General features: G+C 36.7%; 2 protein-coding genes across 4 annotated transcripts in view; both read left to right on the top strand.

The window, feature by feature from the left end:
* The window catches only part of adamtsl4 (ADAMTS-like 4), an 80,296-nt gene extending 64,647 nt beyond the window's left edge, over window positions 1–15,649 (top strand). For both annotated transcript variants that reach the window (XM_067400406.1, XM_067400400.1), the window contains exons 9-17: window positions 3,428–3,554; window positions 4,537–4,797; window positions 5,945–6,074; window positions 7,512–7,716; window positions 9,606–9,779; window positions 9,902–10,081; window positions 12,131–12,310; window positions 12,399–12,543; window positions 13,583–15,649. In XM_067400406.1, the coding sequence (XP_067256507.1) occupies window positions 3,428–3,554; window positions 4,537–4,797; window positions 5,945–6,074; window positions 7,512–7,716; window positions 9,606–9,779; window positions 9,902–10,081; window positions 12,131–12,310; window positions 12,399–12,543; window positions 13,583–13,713 (1,533 nt within the window). In that variant the 3' untranslated portion in view covers window positions 13,714–15,649. The remainder of the gene's footprint in view (window positions 1–3,427; window positions 3,555–4,536; window positions 4,798–5,944; window positions 6,075–7,511; window positions 7,717–9,605; window positions 9,780–9,901; window positions 10,082–12,130; window positions 12,311–12,398; window positions 12,544–13,582) is intronic.
* Window positions 15,650–20,518: 4,869 nt separating this feature from the next.
* The window catches only part of celf3b (cugbp, Elav-like family member 3b), a 41,894-nt gene continuing 37,679 nt past the window's right edge, over window positions 20,519–24,733 (top strand). For both annotated transcript variants that reach the window (XM_067400454.1, XM_067400446.1), the window contains exons 1-2: window positions 20,519–20,639; window positions 21,511–21,796. In XM_067400454.1, coding sequence (XP_067256555.1) covers window positions 21,652–21,796 — 145 coding nt within the window. In that variant the 5' untranslated portion in view covers window positions 20,519–20,639; window positions 21,511–21,651. The remainder of the gene's footprint in view (window positions 20,640–21,510; window positions 21,797–24,733) is intronic.

Below are 24,733 nucleotides of genomic sequence, written 5' to 3'. Positions count from 1 at the left end.
CTTTTATTTACCCCCTGGAGTCATATGGTTTTTTTTATTTTTTTTATGGATGGATGCATTTTTTTGTCTTCAGAATTTGGGCTGCCATTCACAACCATTATAAACCTTAGAGGAGCAAGGATATTTTTAAATATATCTCTGATTGTATTCATCTGAAAGAAGATAGTCATATACACCTATGATGGCTTGAGGATGAGTAAATCATGGGAAAATGTTCATGTTTGGGTGAACTGTCCCTTTAAGTACTGATTAGTCTAGTTTCTGTGTCTGTAGTTTGGGTAGTCATAAGAGTTTAAGTGTCAGAAGTTGTCTAGATTGGGTATTACTGAGTAGTACTAAGATACTGGTTTAAGTATCAGTATTGGAGTTTAGGTGTCAGTAGTTTTGATATACTACAGTTAACATTGTTTGTCTAGTTTAATTATCAGTATTTAAGTAGTGATATTAGTTTAAGTATCAGTATTTGTCTAGTTTGGGTGTCAGTTATTTGGGTAGTCTTACTAGTTTAGTTATCACTAGGTTAAGTATCAGTACTGGTCTAGTGCAGGTATGACTAGTTTAATGACACTAGTTTAATTATCAGCATTAGTCTGGTTTAGATGTCAGTATATTTGGTAGTCATACTATAATTATCAGTATTTAAATTGCGATACTAGTTTAAATATCAGTAATGGTCGTGTTTAGGTACAGATACTAGTTTAAGTCTCAGTATAAATGTAGTTTTGGAAGTCATACTATAATTATCAGTGTTCATCTAATTATCAGCATTTAATTAGTCATACTAGTTAAGGTATCAGTATTGGTCTGGTTTATATGTCAGTAGTTTTGGTAGTCATGTTTTTTTAGTTATCAGTTTTTAAATTGTGATACTAGTGATACCTGAACTAGACCACAACTGATATTTAATGATAGTAGTTTAAGTCTCAATACTGGTCTAGTTTTAGTATCAGTAGTTTGGGTGGTCATACTATAATTATCAGTGTTTGTCTAGTTTAATTATAAGTATTTAATTAGTGATACATATTTGTCAGTAGTTTGGGAGTCATACTAATTTAGTTATTAGTGTTTGGCTAGTTTGGCTAGTATTTAAGTTGTGATACTAATATAAGTGTCAGTATTGGTCTAGTTTAGGTATGACTAGTTTATGTGTCAGTATTACTCTAGTTTAGGTATGACTAGTTTAAGTGTCAGTATTGGTCTAGTTTAGATATGACTAGTTTAAGTGTCACTATTGGTCTAGTTTAGATATGACTAGTTTAAGTGTCAGTATTGGTCTGGTTTAGATATGACTAGTTTAAGTGTCAGTATTGGTCTAGTTTAGATATGATTAGTTTAAGTGTCAGTATTGGTCTAGTTTAGGTATGACTAGTTTACGTGTCACTATTGGTCTAGTTTAGGTATGACTAGTTTAAGTGTCAGTATTGGTCTAGTTTAGGTATGACTAGTTTAAGTGTCAGTATTGGTCTAGTTTAGGTATGACTAGTTTAAGTGTCAGTATTGGTCTAGTTTAGGTATGACTAGTTTAAGTGTCAGTATTGGTCTAGTTTAGATATGACTAGTTTAAGTGTCAGTATTGGTCTAGTTTAGGTATGACTAGTTTAAGTGTCAGTATTGGTCTAGTTTAGGTATGACTAGTTTACATGTTACTTGTACTATTGGTCTACAAACCTGATTCCAAAAAAGTTGGGACACTGTACAAATTGTGAATAAAAACAGAATGCAATGATGTGGAAGTTTCAACTTTCAGTATTTTATTCAGAATACAACATAGATGACATATCAAATGTTTAAACTGAGAAAATGTATAATTTTAAGGGAAAAATAAGTTGATTTTAAATTTCATGGCATCAACACATCTAAAAAAATTTGGGACAAGGCCATGTTTACCACTGTGTGGCATCCCCTCTTCTTTTTATAACAGTCTGCAAACGTCTGGGGACTGAGGAGACAAGTTGCTCAAGTTTAGGAATAGGAATGTTGTCCTATTCTTGTCTAATACAGGCTTCTAGTTGCTCAACTGTCTTAGGTCTTCTTTGTCGCATCTTCCTGTTTATGATGCGCCAAATGTTTTCTATGGGTGAAAGATCTGGACTGCAGGCTGGCCGTTTCAGTACCCGGATCCTTCTTCTACGGAGCCATGATGTTGTACTTGATGTAGTATGTGGTCTGGCATTGTCATGTTGGAAAATGCAAGGTCTTCCCTGAAAGAGACGACATCTGGATGGGAGCATACGTTGTTCTAGAACTTGGATATACCTTTCAGCATTGATGGTGCCTTTCCAGATGTGTAAGCTGCCCATGCCACACGCCCATACCATCAGAGATGCAGGCTTCTGAACTGAGCGCTGATTACAACTTGGGTTATCCTTTTCCTCTTTAGTCCGGATGACATGGCGTCCCAGTTTTCCAAAAAGAACTTCAATTTTTGATTCGTCTGACCACAGAACAGTTTTCCACTTTGCCACAGTCCATTTTAAATCCTTGGCCCAGAGAAAACGCCTGCGCTTCTGGATCATTTTTAGATGGCTTCTTTTTTGACCTATAGAGTTTTAGCCGGCAACGGTGAATGGCACATTCCTGTATGTGATGCAGTGCCGTCTAAGGGCCCGAAGATCACGGGCATCCAGTATGGTTTTCCGGCCTTGACCCTTACGCACAGAGATTGTTCCAGAATCTCTGAATCTTTGGATGATATTGTGCACTGTAGATGATGATAACTTCAAACTCTTTGCAATTTTTCTCTGAGAAACTCCTTTCTGATATTGCTCGACAATTTTTCGCCGCAGCGTTGGGGGAATTGGTGATCCTCTGCCCATCTTGACTTCTGAGAGACACTGCCACTCTGAGAGGCTCTTTTTATACCCAATCATGTTGCCAATTGACCTAATAAGTTGCAAATTGGTACATTTAACTTTTCCGGCCTCTTATTGCTACCTGTCCCAACTTTTTTGGAATGTGTAGCTCTCATGAAATCCAAAATTAGCCAGTATTTGGCATGACATTTCAAAATGTCTCACTTTCAACATTTGATATGTTATCTATATTCTACTGTGAATAAAATAGAAGTTTATGAGATTTGTAAGTTATTACATTCCTTTTTTATTCACAATTTGTACAGTGTCACAACTTTTTTGGAATCGGGTTTGTAGTTTAGATATGACTAGTTTACATGTCACTATTGATCTAGTTTAGGTATGACTAGTTTACATGTCACTTTTGAATAATGAATAATATTTTCATACATTTCAGTTTTAAGTTTATTTAGATGTTCAGAGAAAGAGCGTCCACATACTGCTGAGTGTGTAGGAATGTGTTTGAGTCTGTTTGCATCAGTGATATACGGTCAATACTAACTGGAATGCGGAGTGAGACGTTACCATATGCTGGAGTTTATTAACCTGTTTTTACTCTCTCTGTCTCGCTGTAGATTATTTTCCACAGGCAGAATCCAGGCATAGACTATGAATATTATATCCCAGTGGAGAAACAGAGAGACGGAGAGAGAGAAGTACACAGAGAGAGGGAGCGAGGACGGGCAGCACTCCGAGAAATCAGTGAGTTTTCCTACAGTCTTCTTGTCACACAGAGTCTTTCTCTCTTTCTCTCTCTTGCCATCTCAGTTTCTATTTTTCTCTCCTGATGATCTTCTCTCTCACTCTAAATTTATAGTGTTTATATGTGTGTGCCACGCAGATATATTTCACTTGGGTAGTCTTCTCTTATTTCTCTCATCAGTTATTGGCCACTGCCGAAACCTTTTAAGGTCATTACAGGAGAATGGGCCTATGATTGTGTGTGTGTGTAACATCAGAGGATGATGTTAAACAGAGTTTTTATGAGAATGGGGTCACTGTGAAAGTGTGTGACATGAACCAAAAAGCATGAATCAGGCTTTAGTTCAGTGCCAACCCTGCTAAAAACAATTTTTGGCAACTTCTGAACAGACTAGGAGACCATCTAAATCAGCTTAAACCAGTAAATACCAACACACCACAGGCTGGTTTTAGCTGGTCTTTTCAGAAGGGAATTAAAACCTAGTTAGCTGCCTTGCTGTCTACTCCCTACACAGAGAGTGAGACTTTTCGTTCATCTTCACAATACAAATGAACAGCTTTCTGTCCCTCCATTGACAGCCTATGCAACTACCACTTTGATGCTTCAAAAAGTTCATAAAGAGAATGTAAAACTAATCCATATTTATTGAGTGGATTAGTCTAAATTATGTCTAAATTAAAGTCTAAATTATGAAGAGACCTGACTGCTTTATATGATGGAATTTAATTTATGCTTTTACTCACATATAAAAATTGATCAGGAAGAAGCTCAAACGTGCTGTGTAACACGAGAATGAACCTCACTGGTTCTTGTAGAAACTCAAACTATTTCACTAATAAGTACTCTTTTTAAAAGTGTACTTCTTTTTCACAAGGGTTTTACTGTTGCATCACTACATTTTTCAGCCAATCTTATTTGTTTAGCGTTTAGTTCTAGGCAGGCAGCACACTAGAACTCATCATGCTTATCTCCGTGTTTCAGGTGCTGTCTCAGTGGCAGTCGAGAACCCTATTGCTGCTCCTCCTGTGTCGTCTTCCGCCTCCTCGCCTCCATTTTCCTTCCCTTCCTCCTCATCTTCCTCTGCATCTGATCGATGGCCACCAGAGAGGCCCCGCCCACAGGGTTTAGGACCCAATCGTAATGCTCGGATCCCTCCAAGAACGGACCTCCCATTGGACAATCAGCCTGCGTTCGTGTGGCGAAGAGGCGCACTGACAGAATGCACCGCTACCTGTGGAAAAGGTCAGAGGTCACCATAGCTATGTATATGAGTTGTAATCAAGGGGTCAATGTTTGGCTGATATGTTTACTGTTGCATATTGTTGCAATTTTTACAGATGTTACTTTTTTTTAATGAGCATAAATATATATCTGTATCCCAACTCAAGATACTGTCAAATTTATAAATGTAATTTCTTCAAGTGGTCAGAGCTGAATTTTCAGCATCATTACTCCAGTCTTCAGTGTCACACGATCCTTCAGAAATCATTCTAATATGATGATTTGCTGCTCAAGAAACATTTCTTAAGATTATCAATGTTGAAAACAGTTGCTTGATATTTTTGTGGAAATCTTTTTTAACATTATAAATGTCTTTACTGTCACTTTAGATCAATTTAATGCATCCTGAAAAAAGTATTAATTTCTTTAAAAAATACAATCTTACTGACCCCAAACTTTTGAACAGTAGTGTTTACATACGCCTCTATTTTCCCTGTCTGCTACAAGCCAAGAAGTTCTATAATTGAGTGATACACCCCGTGATATTTACACAAGTCTCCTCTTATGATTTTATACCAGTTGACAGCACACACTATTGCTTTGAGTGGCTCTTCTTTAACCTGTGATCCAGAGTGGGCGTGGTGGATTAATGTTGTGTTTATATGTAATAGGAGAGCTGGAAACACTCAGAGAACATGAACCCATTGCCTACTGACATATGAAGAAAGCCAAGCACTGTGGAACAGAAAGTACATGCGCCAGACTGTTAGGGAGTTTCTCTGTAGGGCTGTGAGTGTGTGAAGGGGTTTCTCAGTGCTCAAACCAATGTTTTTGATTACGCTGATTTGCCCAGTGTGAATTTGCTCTCTGTCGCCTCCTTCTGGTATGTTTAAAGAGCTGCAGATTGCCACAGCTGGCAGTGGTGTTTGCTCAAGCAGGCATCACTCAGTATCAGTCTTCCACAAATTTAGAGTTAGTGATTTAAACAAAACCCAAGGAACCAAAGCAATATCTAGTGACCATAAAAACAAAGACACTTGAGGGTGTAAACAGCGCAGGGTGTGAACACGTTGCTATCAAATTTCACACCACTAAAAAATGCTGTATTATGTGTATTTTCTGTTTGTATGTTTTTTTGACGTGTATATATGTGTTTGTGTGTATCCAGGCTCTCAGTACAGAGAGATTGTGTGTGTGAATAGACATACAGAACAGGAAGTCCATGAGAGGAGGTGCGACTCTGCAACCAAACCCATACCAGAGGAAGAACCGTGTAATGTTCATCCTTGTCCACCGTTGTGAGTAACTGTGCATGTACATACAATACTGTTCAAAAATTTTGAACCATTTATAATGGTTCAAAATGTTTCTATTTTTAAATAAATGCTGCATTTTTGAACTTTGTTCATTAAAAAATCCTGGAAAAAAGTATCAAGGTTTCAACAAAAATATGAAGCAGCACAGCTGTTTTTAACATTGATAATAAGAAATGTTTCTTGAGCAGCAAATCAGCATATTAGAATGATTTCTGAATGATCATGTGACACTGAAGACTGGAGTAATGATGCTAAAAATTCAGATTTGATCATAGAAATAAATTCCATTTTATTCAAATTTTAAATTGCAATAATATTTCACAACATTACTGTTTTTACTGTATTTTTAATCAAATAAAAAAACATCTTTAAAAATCTTACTGACCCCAAACGTTTGATAAGTTTTAATAAGTATGTTTTTATTACCAACTATTACAGACATATTCCAGATTAAATACATTGTAAGCTCTGTCGACAGCAGTGTTGGGGAAAGTAACTTTTAAAAGTAATGCATTACAATATTGTGTTACTCCCTAAAAAAGTAACCAATTGTATTACTTAGTTGCTTTTTATTGAAAGTAATGAGTTACATTACTTTTGCATTACTTTTTCTCACCTGGGCTGGGCTTGGTTGTTTGTTTTTTTAATTAAAAAAAAAAAAAAAGGCAAATGTAAAGGCTATTTTACACCAAAAGTGAAATGAATAAGCCTCAGTCTGATCTGTACAGTAGAGGGCGCACCTCAAACAAACTTTTTAGCTGTGCTGCCATTCTGGATTGCAGAATAATAGGACACAGGAGAAGAAAGTTCAGCACTCTTACTCTTTCCCTAAAGGAACATGATGTTTAACTAAAGTCATTTTTGCTTATTTAAATGAATAAAAACAGATCCAATTCAACCATTCAGAGGAATACTGGATCAGTTTTTGTGCAAGTGAGATGAGTAAATGCTCACATTTAGTCTAGAACTACAATAACCATCATGTTCACACAGCAGTGCACACCATCTCTGCATTTACTCCTTATTTCTCTCAACTTTGGGACAAGAGAGGTGTCAGTTAATGAATTAGAAAACAAAGTAACTTGCGTTACTTGTTTGAAAAGTAACTCGATATTTTGTTGTAAATTTAAATGCATTACCCCCAACAATGTTCAACAGCATCTGTTACTATCCATACACTGTTCACATGGAGCAACTCAGGAATTACATCTGCCAGTAAAGCATAAACAAAGTTCATACATCTATAGTAGTAACTTTATAGAATATGAACATTTTTACTTTAATTTGTGCCTGTAAGGACTTTTTAAAAACATCATCATCAGATTTCTGCTGTTTCATACCCTGCTACAGATGCACTTTCACACATGATGGATTGTTGTTTATGTATATCTCAGTTAACTTGTGTGTGTGTGTGTGTAGCTGGGACACAGGCGCATGGTCGGAGTGCAGTGTTTCCTGCGGCTGGGGTGTGCAGCAGCGTCACATACAGTGCAGGCAGAGTTTTGGGAATCGTTCGACGATGGTTCACCCTCAGCGCTGCTCAGGTCTCTCCCGCCCCAATGCCACACAGCCCTGCCACCCGCGCGTCTGCTCCCATTGGGAGATCAGCACCAACTGGAGCGCGGTAAGACACGTGTGCGTGAGGTTTTGTATTGTATCTGAATATTGTATGTAGTAAAATATGTTTTATATTTATGAGCAGCTGTGCCTTTTCTGTTCTTGTTGCATCTTTAAATTCCTTTTCTTTAAAGGGTTAGTTCACCCCCCCCCAAACAAATTCTGTCATTAATTACTCACCCTCATGTTGTTCCAAACCCGCAAGACCTTTGTTCATCTTCGAAACACAAATTAAGATATTTTTGATGAAATCCGAGAGGTATCTGAACCACACATAGGCAGCAATGTCATTACTCTTTTCAAGGTCCAGAAAAATATTAAAGACATTGTTAAAATAGTCCTGCATGTGACTACAGTGGTTCAACCTTAATTTTATGAAGTGACGAGAATACTTTTTGTGCACCAAAAAAACAAAACAAAAATAACTTTATTCATATATATTTCTTCTCTTCCCTGTCATTCTGCTACGTTGTTTACATTGTAGAGACACTGGCTGCAGCACGCTGTACATGTGAGCACCACGACACATGCGTGTGATGCTGACGCAGGAGCCGGTCAATACTGAGCCTGCATTTGGACATATATATACGGAAACAGTGTACTGCGTTTAATACGTCAACAGTGTACAGTGTAGAATTGAGCGATTCGCGCAAATGACACGATTAGCGCGAATCGCGTAAGTTGAAAAATCTGAACTTTGGCGAATTTCCACGCCGCGTTAACCAATCAGGAGCTTGCTCTAGTAGTGACGTGACGTAGCGAGCTGAGGCAGAAATTCGAAACAACAACGGAGGACAAAGTCATCATCGCTGTACATCTTCATACATTTATAGAAACAGAAATAAAAAGGATCGTGTTTGAAAGAAAGTGAGTGAGGAGGTCGGACAATCTGATAAGTTGTAAAAAACGGTTTACTCAATTTGAGCTATATATATACATATTAAGACTACAAGCCAACTAAAGACGACCAATTGAGCTTATTCGCTGTAATTTACAATTATTTCCCCACTGACAAGTTGTGTTTATTCAGAGGAAGTGTGCAGAAAGCAGTGGGAGAGTCTGGGACACATAAAGGAGCGGGAGAGCCCCTCTCATGACGCGAATTCGCGTCTGTTGTGAAGGGATTTTCACGCGCGAATGAAGCGAGTAAACTCAAAATGTTCAAGCGTCCAACTACGCGCGAATAGCGCGATTTATTCGCCCAATTCGCGTCTGGTGTGAACACAGCATTACAGGGAAGAGAATTGTTGAATAAAGTTTTTGCGAGCAAAAAGTACTCTGATCGCTTCATAACATTAAGGTTGAACCACTGTAGTCACATGCACTGTTTTTATGATATCTTTAGTACCTTTCTGGGCCTTGAAAAATGCACTGATTTTGCTGACAATGTATGGCTCAAAAACCCTTGGATTTCATCAAAAATATCTTCATTTGTATTCTGAACGACGGTCTTATGGGTTTGGAACTACATGAGGGTGAGTAATTAATGACAGAAATTTCATTTTTGGGTGAACTTGCCATTTAAGGCTCCAGTACAGCTGCACACATGCAGATGGATGTTTTTTTGCACTGCATCTGGCTTTGTTTCTTGTCCCGCCACAAGCATTGCATTTTTAAGATGCTGTGTCAAGTTGAAAATAATCTTTTAATAATGTGCCTTGTGAATTGAGACCACTGTATTGTTCCATATTGCTTTCTGCCTAGCTGTTTTTATAGGCAAAAATGTGTCTTTTGTTAATGCCCCATATAAAACATGTTCTGGCTACAGTAGTTTACTTGGAAAATGTGTTGTTTTGCTCTAGTCTAAGTGTATGTGTTTATCTCCAGAGACGGAGTGTGGGTAGATAGATGTGTTTGAGCTGTCTGTGTGTGTTAATGCATCTTTTTTTCCCCCAGTGTTCAGTGGATTGTGGAGTGGGAAAGAGAGTACGGAGTGTACGATGTGTCAGTAACCATGGTAACACTGTGAATGACAGGGAGTGCAATGACAGGCTCCGCCCACAGCGCACCGAGGACTGTAACATGGGTCCTTGCGTCACTAATTGGTACTTCACGGATTGGACAAACACTGTGAGTATTGACAGTGAGTTGCTTGCATTTGATTTGCCAAAAGGTCATTTTGTAAATGATATATTCACGTAGAGATATTTAATGAAATGTTTTAAATGTGGCTTATTGTTTCTCTCTCTCAGTGTTCTGCGACGTGCGGGCCGGGTGTCCTGCGGAGAGAGGTGGTGTGTTTGACCGGTGGAGGCAGGAGAGAAGGAGACGGCGGAGTGGAATGTGTGGGAGAGAAACCGGCTGATATGAAGGCCTGTAACGGGGGTCCCTGTACACCCACCCACCTGTGGTACACTGGACCCTGGGGACAGGTGAGACAGACGCACTGAGGGCCATGTGTCTACAACAAAAACAGCTCAATTATATTCCAGTGTTAAGGTCTGTGAATAAAATTCTATTATAGAATAACATAGAATAGAAAAAACATCAAAGAAAACCAAATGTAAAAAAATGAAATAGAACAAAATATAATGTAGAATAGAATAACACCGAATAGAACAGTTAAAACAAAGTTAAAAACAATGTAGAATGGAATAACAGAAAGGTACAGAACAATTAGAAGTTAAGAATTCAATCTAGAGAACATTTAAAACAGAATAGAATAATGTAGAATAGAACTCTGGAATCCACCATGGCTGATCAGGTGAAACTGAAACATGAACCACAGAGAGGTTAGCGTTGGCCACTAGGGCCATAACAGGACAGCTCAGGAACACCCTCCATGGCTCTGACTAGAACGTCCTCTCTGGTCATTCTGAGGCAGGCAGACAGTTCTGGAACGACCACTATGGTCGTATCAGGGCAGACAGAGAACTCATGGGCTGGAACGGGCTCAGGGACCGGAGCCGATGTGTGCGCAGCCCACACACACAAAATGGCTGTGGCCATAATGGCTAGCGCTGCAATCTCTGAGGGCTCAGGCGTGGCTGAGGGCCAAGCTGAGGTTCATAGAAGCTTGATGCATTATGCCCATTATGCATCGTCCTCAATATACTCAACCGTGATGGAGGACCCAGCCAACAACAGAGTATAATCCAAAAATTTGATGAGCGAACCTCGAGAACCATCACATATGAGTTTAGATTGAAACTGATCATTGAGTCCGTAACAATAAAAGTCAATAAGTGCAAAATCACGAAAGTCTGTGAGGTAAGCAAGTTCAAGAAAATCTTGGGTGTGGTCCTCAAGTTACCTTGGCGTAGATGGATAAGTCTTACTGCTGGATCCATTTTGTGGTCTGGTGTTCTGTAGCACAGAGTGTTTCAGAGGAAGATCCAAGTGGAATATAGCAGTTTATTAACAAAATAACGCAATACATCCAAGCCACAGGAAACACAGTAAATCCAAACCGGTGCAAAACAGAACTGAAAACAACTCACTCAATACATCCACTAAGGACAACACCAGACAAAGAACATGAGAAACACTGGGGTATATATACACAAGGGGTGATTGGCAAGAGAACTAATCAACAAGAAAAAATACAAAGGACTACACAACATGACACTAGGACAGGAAATACAACAAAAATCCACAAGACAGGACAGGCTGGGATCATGACAAGATCATTGTAAAAATAGAATAGAATAATGTAGAACACAATAACATCAAAGTAAATCTAATAAAAGGAAATAAAATAGAATATCGTTGATTAGAGCAGAATAAAGTTCCATAGAATAAAGATGAATGGAACAGAACAAAGTTAAATGTAGAATGGAATAACAGAATAGTACAGAACAGAACTAGCTAATACAAATAGTTAAAATAATTAAAATTAGAACATTCTAAAATCGAATAGAATAATGCAATCAAATAACATCAAAGAAACTTAATAAAATTAAATAGAACAAAATAAAATATAATAGTAGAATGTAGAATAGAACATCATTGAATAGAACAGAATAAAATTGCATAGAAAAAGGATGAAAACAGAACAAAGTTAAATGTAGAACCATGCAGAATGGAATAACAGAATACAAGCCAATTAGAATAAAGTTAAAATAATTCAGTTAGAACATTCTAAAAATAGAAAAGATTCATGTAGAATGACATCAAAAAACCTCATAAAATTAAATAGAACAAAATAAAATATAATAGAACCATGTAGAATAAAGTTGCATAGAATAAAGATGAAAAGAACAGCACAGTTAATGTACAACAATGTAGAATAGAACAACTTAGAATAGTACAGAGCAGAACAAGTCAATTAGAATAAAGTTAGAATAATTCAATTAGAACATTCTGAAAATAGAACAATATAAAATAGAATAGAATAGAACAGAATAGAATAGTGAACAGTCTTTGAGCGGTCATGAGTGTGTGTTGGCAGTGGTCACTCTGTGTTCACTCTCTGTCAACAGTGCAACGTAGCGTGTGGTAACGGCACCCAGCGCAGGGACGTCATCTGCGTGAGGAAGACAGGAAGTGACTTCACAGTGAGCGGCTCCAGTGAGTGCTCCCACCTGGAGAAGCCGTCACCAGTGCAGTCGTGTGAACTGCAGCCTTGCAAACCACAGTGGTTCACCACCGAATGGAGCACGGTGAGGATGACATCATCTGTCCATCAATATGTCCTTCAAGATATTCCCTTCTTCTGCTATTATTAAGTTTCCCTCTCTTTTGGTATAGTGCTCTCGCTCCTGCGGGGAAGGGGTGCAGACGCGGGAGGTCCGGTGTCTCACAGCAGAAAAACAGTACAGTGCTGCCTGCGATCTCGACACTAAACCTGCGCATGAGCAGACCTGTAACACCATACCCTGCAGTCCCTTTGAAGGTGTGTGTGAGTGTTGTTGCATTCCATGACAAACTGGGGTTCGGAGGCCGCCAGGAAGCCACAAGGGAATGCTAAGGGATCCATGGAAAAAGAAATGAGATTTTTATTTATAATGAAATATTTTTATGATTAAACTAACTAAATAAACAAACAGATGTGATTGAAATGAAAAATAATTAAAATAAAATGTTATTTAGATAATTAATAAATTAATACATTAGAAAAAATAAATGTATTAAAATAAATAAATACAATTATATTTAAAAAAAAAATATAAAATAACTACATAAATAAAAACAAATAAATAAAAAATAGTTTAATTAAAATAAATGCATTTCATAAAACTACATTAATAAATAAAATTTGATTTAAATAAAAATGTAGTGTAAAAATAAAAACATGAATAAATAAAATAAGTAAATTAATAACATTTTATTAAAATAATTTGATAAAAATTATTAATTGAATTAAATGCATCTAACTTAGTGGATAAATAAAAACATTTGATTTAAAATAAATAAATACAATTTGATTTCTAAAAATAAATAATAAATTAATACATTAATTAAAATAAAACAGTAATTAAGATAAATAAATAACATTTTATTTAAACAAAAAGAATAACTACATAAAATATTTGATTAAAATAAATTATTAAAATAAGTACAATTTGAATAAAATAAATACATTTCATAGTAAGTAAATTAATAGATTTGATTAAAATAAATAAAAAATAACTACATAAATAAATAAAAACATTTGATTAAAATAAATAAAAAAATAATTAAAATAAATACAATTTGATTAATATAAAAAATCACAAAGCTACATAAATAAATAAATCTTGATAAGAAAATGTCTAAATAAAAATAATATAAGAATAATAATATAAGTAAAAATGTTGTGTAAAATGTTTAAAATAAATAAATAAAAATAAGATGAAACTAACTTAAGTAAATTAATACATTTAATTAAAATAAGATTGAAAAGCCTTGATTTCAATAATAATCCTTCTCTTTTCCTATCTCTCTCTTTGTAGATGAGAACTGTAAAGACAGACGACATAACTGTGTAACAGTGGTCCAGGCCCGACTCTGCGTCTACTCCTATTACAAGACCGCCTGCTGTGCGTCCTGTACCCAAAGCGCTCAGCGGGCCAAAAGACATTAACCCTAGACAGGTCACAGAGATGCCAGGTTCAGAGATTCACTACGAGCCAAAACTCAGCCAATCAGTGATCACATCATAGTTCTATCACAGAAGACAGCCAATCAGAGGCCAGTCATGTTCAAGAGAGAATTCCACCTCGAACTGAGCTGAGATCAGGATCCATTTAAAGTGAAAGTTTTATAATGTTACCGCATATGGGCTCAGATGATTGACAGTAGCTCTTCCCCTATAGATGAAGAGTCAGCAGCAGTGCTAGGACTGTTTAGTACACTATACTGTCAAATACTTAACCATTCCTTAAATGACCTTTAAACGAATGCACTGATGTCGCAGGTCCACATTCTGGACACGTATATGAAGATAATGTTAAGTGAGATAATGTTCTAGACGTTGCCTCTGTGCTTTTGTCACACATGAAGTGTTTCTTAAATGTTTCTTTTAATTGCAAATCAATCAGCATATATGGAATCATAATCACTGAACTATATTACGTCTCATTTAGCCGGTTTGTGAGGCGAGAGAGTTGTGTGACCAAACTATGATAAAACATAGAGATAAAACATCACTTACACACATGTGCATCCTTCACTCCTCACAATACGTTGCTTGGAATTTACTGTTTTTGTAAGAAAGTGAAAAGGAGAGAAAGAATGCATCTATTTGTTTTCATGCGAATGTACATAATTACATAATTATTGCCTAAACATTACACAAGAATCAATGGATTCTTACACAAATATCAATTCCCCCCTTTGGCTTTGTCTCAGTCCCCTAAATTGTAAGATAGCCATCTTTGTTCTTTAGGTCAGTTTTGTCTGAATGTATTTCAGTCATTTAGTGTTCCATGTTTTAGTGATTTTTTTTTATTTTTTTTATGTTTTTATTGGTTGCCCACAATATAAATTAAAATATGGCCATTGCAGAATCACCGTTTCAGAAGCACTACCAGTTTTAATATCATAATCATAAATCATTTTTGTTCTGCATTTCATTTTGTGTAATATAAGGCCTCTGATAAATGATTGCTATGGATATGTGTGCAGACAGAATGCATTTAGGACAGAATTGTTTTTGCGGTTTATTCATTGCACGAGTATTAAATATGCAAATAGTATAGTCATTTAGCCAAAGCGATGTACAATGCAAGACCACTGCCCTGTGGTTAAAATACTCAAGGGTTTTTAGTATCACAGATCAAATGTGAACTTTCTGTTACCAGACCATAGCTCTAACTACTAGGCTACTATAACCTCTTGACTTAGTTCTCCCTGATTGCAAAAAAAAAACATTTAGTGTATAAATACAGTCAGTGTGTGTGTGTGTGTGTGTGTGTGTGTGTGTGTGTGTGTGTGGTTCAGGTAAACCCTACCTTACAAGATGTCCCCAAAAATATGGCAATATCCTAAATCCCTGTCTTTGTGGGGACATTTTTGGTCCCCATGAGGAAAACAGCTTATAAATCATATAAGTGATGTTATTTGAGAATGTAAAAATGCAGAAAGCTTTCTGTGATGGATAGGTTTAGGGTTAGGGGATTGGATATACAGTTTGTACAGTAAAAAAAAATTAAAAAATCATTATGTCTATGAAAAGTCCCCATAAAACGTGTGTGTGTGTGTCTGTGTCTGAGAGTTTATGTACATATTTTGTATGTATATTATAACATACATTTAGAATGGTAGCAGAAACTCTTTAGAAGAATAAAAAGATGCTTTTATAAATGAAACAGGAAACATAGCTATTTATCTATGATAAAATACATATAATTTATTTTTTTCTTAAACGGATCACTTACTGTCTTTGGAAATTCAAGGTCATCTTGTCATTGTTATACATTTATGTTGCTTTGATATGGAATAAACAGTGTGTGCAGATTTTACCACAATTATTATTCATAATAAAGAAACCTACAACCGTACTACTGTTTTGTCATCAGTGCTGAAACTATGCTGCTCTCATATGATTCTTTTAACTAAATGATAATTTAAACATTTTAATTACATAAAGGTTGAAGTTAATTGCACAGTAAGTGAAGTTACTCCTGTGGAAAAGGTCTTGCATAATTTCTTTGCAGATGTCGTGGTTATTTGTGTCTAATGTAGTGACAATCACGCATCAAACACCATTTGTGGTCATTTGTTGTTGAAAAATATGAACAAAACTTTAATGTAGATTAACTAATAGAGTATTGATGATATAATGTAAATCAATGTTGTTATTGAAAATTATTACTTATGGAGCCCATTAGACATAAAAAAAATAGTCATGTCTTTTAAGAACTGTTTACTAAAAGGTTCTTTGGGAACCATAAATGGTTCTTCTATTGCATTTTTGTGAAAAAAAAAAAAAAAAAAAAAAAAAAAACTTTTTGGAACCTTTATTTTTAAGAGTATCAAGAACATTAAAAATCTAAAGAACTATTTAAGGAACTTTTTGTGCAATGGAAAGATTCTATTGATGTTAAAGGTTCTTCATGGAACTATCAATGGCAATAAAGAACCTTTATTTTTAAAGGGTTAGTTCACCCAAAAATGAAAATTCTGTCATTTATTACTCACCCTCATGCCGTTTCACACTCGTAAGACCGTCGTTAATCTTCAGAAAACAAATTAAGATATTTTAGTTGAAATCCGATAGCTCCGTGAGGCCTCCATAGGGAGCAATGACACTTCCTCTCTCAAGATCCATAAAGGTACTAAAAACACATTTAAACCGGTTTATGTGAGTACAGTGGTTCAATATTAATATTATAAAGCTACGAGAATATTTTTGGAGCGCCAAAAAAACAAAATAACGACTTATAGTGATGGCCTATTTCAAAACAATGCTTCAGGAAGATTCAGAGCATTAATGAATCAGTGTGTCGAATCATGATTCGGATCGCGTGTCAAACTGCCAACGGCTGAAATCACGTGACTTTGGCGCTCCGAACAGCAGATTCGACACACTGATTCATCTGTGCTCCGATGCTTCCTGAAGCAGTGTTTTGAAATCAGCCATCACTAAATAAGTTGTTATTTAGGTTTTTTTGGCGCTCCAAAAATATTCTCGTCGCTTTATAATATTAATATTGAACCACTGTACTCAAATGAACCGATTTAAATATGTTTTTAGTACCTTTATGGATCTTGAGAAAGGAAATGTCATTGCTCCCTATGGAGGCCTTACGGAGCTATTGGATTTCAACTAAAATATATTAATTTGTGTTCTGAAGATTAAAGAAGGTCTTACGGGTGTGGAACGGGATGAGGGGTAAGTAATAAATGACAGCATTTTCATTTTTGGGTGAACTAACCCTTTAAGAGTGTACTCGACAGCAATGATTCAATCTCGCCAGCAGGGTGCAGTGCAGTCATGCCGCTCTCTGCTCGAATGTATGAGCAACAACAACTTTGAGCTAATCATCAAGTATTATCAAGGCAGATCTTTTCCCAAGACCCTCTAAATCACAGTCCTGTCTGAGATAATGTAGGCTTTGTGCCCATACGGCATGTGTGACCTCAGAAGGGAAGAGGAGGGGTTGGGGATCTGGATCTGGGGGCTCTAGAGGCAGATGGTGACCTTTTCGCAGTAAATCACTCTGAAACCTGTCTCAGCCCACCAGACGCATTTGGGTCACGGGGCCCCGAGCGAGAACGCAAGGGTTAAAATGTCCTGTTTCTGAAACAACAGCAATGTGAAATACTATTGATGTTAAAGCTTCTTTATGGAACCATCAATGCCAATAAAAAACTTTATTTTTAAGACTGCATTATGTACTGTAAGACGTGTGAATTGTTTATTCTGATTTTTATTATTAATAACAAATCTAACTATTTATTAACATCAACATTTATCAACATTTCCACTGCACAAAAGTTTTTTATAGTGAAAAAAAAAAAAAGAATTTCAGAGTGTAGCTTTGCTGTAGGCTTTTACGCAAAAACCCATTACCGGGTGTAAAAAGTACTTGAAACTATACTTAAGAAAAAAAGTACACTTTTAAATTGTACTTTAAAGGAACACTCCACTTTTTTTGAAAATAGGCTCATTTTCCAACTCCCCTAGAGTTAAACAGTTGAGTTTTACCGTTTTCGAATCCATTCAGCCGATCTCCGGTTCTGGCGTACCACTTTTAGCATAGCTTAGCATAGTTCATTGAATCTGATTAGACCGTTAGCATCGCGCTTAAAAATGACCAAAGAGTTTCGATATTTTTCCTATTTAAAACTTGACTCATCTGTAGTTAAATCGTGTACTAAGACCGACGGAAAATAAAAAGTTGTGATTTTCTAGGCTGATATGGCTAGGAACTATACTCTCATTCAGGCGTAATAATCAAGGAACTTTGCTGCCGTTCCATGGCTGCAGCAGTGCAATGATATTACGCAGCGCCAGTGAGCTCCTGCTTGCACAGGGAACGTGCCTTGCAACCATGGAGACGTTTGTGAGAGACGCTGCGTAATATCATTGCACTGCTGCAGCCATGGAACAGCAGCAAAGTTCCTTGATTATTACGCCTGAATGAGAGTATAGTTCCTAGTCATATCAGCCTAGAAAGTCGCAACTTTTCATTTTCCGCCGGTCTTAGTACACGATTTAACTACAGATGAGTCAAGTTTTAAATATGAAAAATATCAAAACTCTTTGGTCATTTTTAAGCGCGATGCTAACGGTCTAATCAGATTCAATGAACTATGCTAAGCTATGCTAAAAGTGGTACCGCCAGAACCGGAGATCGGCTGAATGGATTCGAAAACGGTAAAACTCAACTGTTTAACTCTAGGGGAGTTGGAAAATGAGCCTATTTTCAAAAAAAGTGGAGTGTTCCTTTAAGGGTTAGGGTTAGACTCAGTGTAAGGCTGAACACGGTTACTGACAATCCTCATTCTGGCTGCGTGAGATTCTCCAGCATTGTTGTTGTTTGAGCAACCGAAGCGTGAGGTGTTAAAGCTCCGCCCTCTTCTGGAAAGGGGGCGGGAGCAGCAGCTCATTTGCATTTAAAGGGATACACACAAAAACGGCAAGTTTTTGCACAAACCCAAATAGGGGCAAATTTGAAAAGCTATAATAAATGATAATTCTGAGGACATCCAAAGACTTATATTACTTATATTATTTATTAGACTTATATTACTTATATTATTTTGTGAAAAGGGGCATAGTAGGTCCCCTATAATTTAATAAATAAGTAGAAGTAAGCAAAGAAAAATAAAAATGTGAGAGGTTTCTTGTTTAAGCATTTTGAATTATTTTCTCTATAAGTGAGTTGTATAAAATGTGTTTTTTTTTTTTTTTTCTCAGACAGACACATAAAGGTCTGTAAATTTTTATATAGAACATTTTTTTTAAAGCAAACTGGAACACAAAAACACTTTCTTATATACACTTATATACATCTGCACTTTTATATAAATTAATCAATATGTTTGACATTCTATTCCAGTTATTTGTAAAAGTTGTAGGCTACATTGCTATTCCTATTATGGTGGAGCCGTTGCTAACACGTTACATCTGCACTAATTTCAGAAGCACCCTCAGTGATTTGATTCTGGAACCGGGCCTGTAGCCTAATAAGCCAAGAATTACATTTTCAATTGTGTGTTTAACCGGTTTTTTTTTTTTTTTTTTTTTTTTTTTTTTTTTGCAAGGGCTTCAAACGCTGCTCATTTATTTAGATAGCCCGAACTGTTTTATAAATGCTGATCTAACATTAAATTTAAATATGATATGCTGTATGCATTAGTTAATGACGCGTGATGTTCCAGTAATGACAGCAGTTGTAAAGCGCGAGCGCGAAGTCTTCAGCACCACGGTCAGAGCTCAAGGCTAGAACAATAGGAGGTTCAGGGACTGTCAACCAATAGCATAATCTCATCAAAAACAGAAGCTAATATTTACACCAAAACCAGAGTGCACGTGTTTGGGGGCTTGAGTTTTCCCTAAAAGTAGGCTCTAGAAATCACCACGAAATCAAAATTGATGATTTTTTTTAAGGAATATTGCAGTGTTTATTAGGATTTATCCATGCACATCTTTTTTTTAATGCATGTGCCTTTATAATCTTTAATCAAAATAATTTCTCCTTCTTGAAGCGACATCTCTGAAGACGTATTTACTGGCGCCAGGGCGAGGCAACCTGTCAGTCACATGAAATCCACCGATAGCAAACCACAACCATCCAATCAATGGACAAAATCAAGTCCTGCCCTACAGTTTTTCTTGTTCAAGAAGCCATTTCACTCGGATATATGTTACAATAGGGAAGAAAAGTATCTTTCCAACTTTGGGATCTGTAAAGTATGTATTCTTTAATGGTTAGCTTACTATATGTTACATAAATTTCAAGCAATGTTTTAGTAACCCCCAAAACTACAAGTCAATCATAATGTAGGCAGGCTACTACATGGGCTTTGGCACACAAAAATGCATCATCCCTGCACCACTTTATAGGTGAGAGCTGGAGGGAGAATTGAGAAAGAAACGCTATTTATGCTAGTCTTTGTCTTAAACAATATCTTTGTTTATTTATTGAAATGGGATACTCTATTTTTTTTAACAGAAGTGTAAGTTGCAGATGATCCCTGCCTGCAACATCAAGAGCTTGTCAACAGCTCGTGAGAGGGAGACACCGGCATATACGTCACATCTTAATTAGAGATGTGGAAACAAGAACAAACACATAGTAAACCGCGCTGGTGAGACACAAGAAATAGTAACAGATGTGTTTTGGAAGGATCTTTCAAGTGCGTTATTTTATAGCTAACAACATAATACATATATTAACAATAGCACATACTGACCGAAACTGATTTTACAAGAGAGAGAGAGAGAGGGAGAGAGAGAATGAAATAGTGTGTGAGTGACAGCGAGCGTGGATCTCCGAAGACACAAAACGACGCGCGCGGGGATTTACAGCGGTTTTCATAATAAAGCCATCCCTCAAGGTGAGCTGTTTTCAGTCTTTATTAGTGTGTGTTTTCCTCTTGTGTAAATGCCGACCGTTACCGGTTAACGGAGACGGACAAAGAGCTTCAGAGCCTCCGTAGCCTAAACAAAGGGTGCGCTCGTGCACACTATATCTGTTTAGTGCTGTTGTAGCCTATCTGTAGCAATTAAAGTGCAGATGATCGGCCATCATTCTGGGAATGGTAGCTGTCTTTGTTTTATTGAATACGTTAAGATTCCATAATTGCTTTAGTGGCTGTATAATTACAGTAATTATTGGCAAGCGAAAGAGCTTTTGTTTTATTGTTATTGTTCAGCATTTGGAACTGTTCGGACGCATAATTTGTGCTTTTTGGTTCATTTGTTTATGAAATACTCGGTTGACTGACGATGTCAATGCTTCTGTTTTAGCTATACAGTATATAAAGCATTATAGGCTAAGAAATGATTTAAGATGTGCTGCCTGGTAACCTAAATTTGGCTTTATTTATCATATATCAAATATATGATTTAAAATGACTGAATCAACCTGACTACATTAGGTCACAGTCATTTTAAAGGGTCATATTTGTGGGGTAAAAATTGTAGATATTATATTTTTTCAGTCAGTATTGGTAACTCTTTACAATAAGGTAAACATAAACTAACAATAAACCTTACTGCATTTATTATTCTTTGTCAATGTTGATTTTTACATATCCATTTTAACATTAAATGCAGATAACAATATAGTGCATTTATAAATAAGCTTTAATGAATACATTAATGAAAAAAAAAATCATTCATTAAATAATAATGTAGCTAAAGTGATGCTTAAACTGAGGATCCATTCATCCATTCATTGTGTATCGTCACACCCCGCCTCCACAGGCATCCACACCTCCATCCTCTCTCTCTCTCTCTCTCTCTCTCTCTCTCTCTCTCTCTCTCTCACTCACGCTCACTCTCTGCACGTTCATCTCGCGTCCTGACCCAGGCAGTGCCTCTGACTTTCTCCGCATCATCGACCCAATGAAGGAGCCCGACGCCATCAAACTCTTCATCGGGCAGATCCCACGCAATCTGGAGGAAAAGGACCTGAAGCCCATCTTTGAGCAGTTCGGCAAGATCTACGAGCTGACTGTGATCAAGGACAAGTACACGGGCATGCATAAAGGTAAGGAGATGGGGACGAGTTTCACGCTTCAGCACTGTGTGGAGGGGACACAGTCACGACTCACACGTGTAGTGTGTATTTAAATAAACAGTGTTATTTAACCCTCTCTTTACAGTAGTGTTCATGTGCACGCTCATTTGACTCATTCTGAAGTGTTTGTAATGAAATCATCACCTGCAAACGGGACATGAGAGGGCAACAAACAGGGCATTTTCTTGTACAATATACATGTGTCAGTGATTTGTCTGTGTTTTTTAATGGGCTGGTGTGATGGTGAGGGACAGCAGCACCAGTACACGCCTTCAGGAGCTTCAAGCGTGACAGTGCACAGCACAGCTTGAGTTCTGTGTTACTATAAAAAGGGACATTATACCAGGAAAGCTCTCTCACCATCTCTCTGTTGTCATCTTTTTGAACTTCTTTTTTTTTTGCTTTCTGTGCCTTGCGGTTGAATATTAGGTTTCCACTCTGCTGTGTAACTCTGGGTGTTTGCTTACACTCGTGTCTTCCAGGGTTGAATGAACCCTGTTTGGGGGCTTGACCGGGATTTAATCATGTTGATTTCTCAGTGGTTTAAGTCACTGAGGTGATAAACAAAGAGAGATTTTAAAGGAATAGTATGTCATCATTTACTCACCCTCAAACCTGCATTTTTTTCTCCTTGGAACACAGAAGGTGATTTTTTTTCACTCCTTTTCATATCAGGGCCAGTAAAGCTGCAGTATGACAGAAAGTGGTCATCATTCATGACTCATGCACTATAGTCCTGATGTCATCCGGTGATTTAAGTAGTTAGTCATTGAAAATCTTTGCCTCCACTGTAGCTCACATGTGGTGGCATTAGATGTGTTGCAATAAGTTTGATGTAAGTGACATTTGGTCTAAAAACTATGGAAGATTGTTTCCGCCACGGAATAAAACAGTTTAAAAAAATAATTGTGACTTTTTATCTAACAATTCTGACTTTTTTTCTTACAATTGCGAGTTTACATCTCACAGTTCTGACTTTTTTTTCTCAAAATAGCAAGATAATTATTAATTATAATGTCAGAATTGAGAGTTATGAAGTCAGAATTGTGATAGAAACTCGCAATTCTGACTTTATATCAATCAGTTCTGACCTTATAATTCACAATGACTCTATATCACGCAATTCTGACTTTATAACTCGCAATTGTGACTATATCAAGCAATTCTGACTTTATATCTCACAATTCTCGCAATTCTGACTTTATAACTCGCAATTGTGACTCTATCACGCAATTCTGACTTTATATCTTGTAATTCTGACTTTATAACTTGCAATTGTGACTATATCAAGCAATTGTGACTTTATAACTCACAATTGTGACTTTATATCTCAAAATTCTGACTTTATAGCTCGCAATTGTGACAATATCAAGCAATTGTAACTCACAGTTGTGACTATATTTCGCAATTCTGACATTATAACTCACAATTGTGACTATATCAAGCAATTCTGACTTTATAACTCACAGTTGTGACTATATTTCGCAATTCTGACATTATAACTCACAATTGTGACTATATCAAGCAATTCTGACATTATAACTCACAATTGTGACTATATCAAGCAATTCTGACATTATATCTCACAATTGTCGCAATTCTGACTTTATAACTCGCAATTGTGACTCTATCACGCAATTCTGACTTTATATCTTGTAATTCTGACTTTATAACTTGCAATTGTGATTATATCAAGCAATTGTGACTTTATAACTCACAATTGTGACTTTATATCTCAAAATTCTGACTTTATAGCTCGCAATTGTGACTATATCAAGCAATTGTGACTTTATAACTCACAATTGTGACTTTATATCTCACAATTATGACTATAACTCACAATTGTGACTATATCAAGCAATTCTGACTTTATATCTCACAATTCTGACTTTATAACTCACAGTTGTGACTATATTTTGCAATTCTGACTTTATATCTCACAATTCTCGCAATTCTGACTTTATAACTTGCAATTCTGACTTTATATCTCACAATTATGACTATAACTCACAATTGTGACTATATCAAGCAATTGTGTCTTTACAACATGCAATTGTGACTTTATATCTTGCAATTCTGACTTTATAATTCACAATTCTGACTTTATAACCCATAATTGTGACTTTATAACTCGCAATTGTGACTTTATATTTCTCACAATTCTGACTTTATAACTCACAATTCTGACTTTATGGGCCCTATCATATACCTGGTGTAATGCGGCACCAGGCGCGATGCAAGTGCTTTTTGGTAGTTTCAGCCTGAGGCAGTTATCATTTTCACGTCCCGTGCCACGTTGTTTAAATAGCAAATGCATTTGCACCCATTTGTGCGCCCATGGGCCTGCTGGTCTGAAAACGAGGTGTGTTCAGGCTCATGTTGCTATTTTGAGGCAACTGCCATGGTGCAAGCGCAACTGACTTTTAAAGGGAATGGGACATGAGACTCTGATTGGTTTATTGATGTTACTATCAAAACACACCCATGGTTCATTAAGAGAATAGGGACAACCTTTTCAGACCATGCACCGAGCACGCCAACCATTTTTCCCGTCGTTAAACTAACAAAAGTGGATTCAGACATGCCCTAAGTGCACTTGCGCCATGTAATTTAGACCGTGAGCTTAGATCAGGGGTGGCAAATTCCAGTTTTGGAGAGCCTCAGTCCTGCAGAGTTCAGATCCAACCCTGAAAAAAACTCACCTGCCTGTAGCTTCCTAGTAACCCTTCAGACCTTCATTAGCTTGTTTAGGTGTGTTTGATTAGGGTTGAAGCTAATCTCTGCAGGACTGTGGCTCTCCAGGACCGACATTCGCCACCCCTGGCTTAGATTATTAAAATAGGGCCCTATATCTTGCCATTCTGATTTTCTAACTTGCAATTGTAAGTTATTGTAATTATAACCCAC

This window comes from Chanodichthys erythropterus, chromosome 2, assembly GCF_024489055.1.
Source record: "Chanodichthys erythropterus isolate Z2021 chromosome 2, ASM2448905v1, whole genome shotgun sequence".
Taxonomy (NCBI): Eukaryota; Metazoa; Chordata; class Actinopteri; order Cypriniformes; family Xenocyprididae; genus Chanodichthys; species Chanodichthys erythropterus.
The sequence above is the reverse complement of the archived record's forward strand: the minus strand, read 5'-3'. Positions and strand labels throughout refer to the sequence as shown.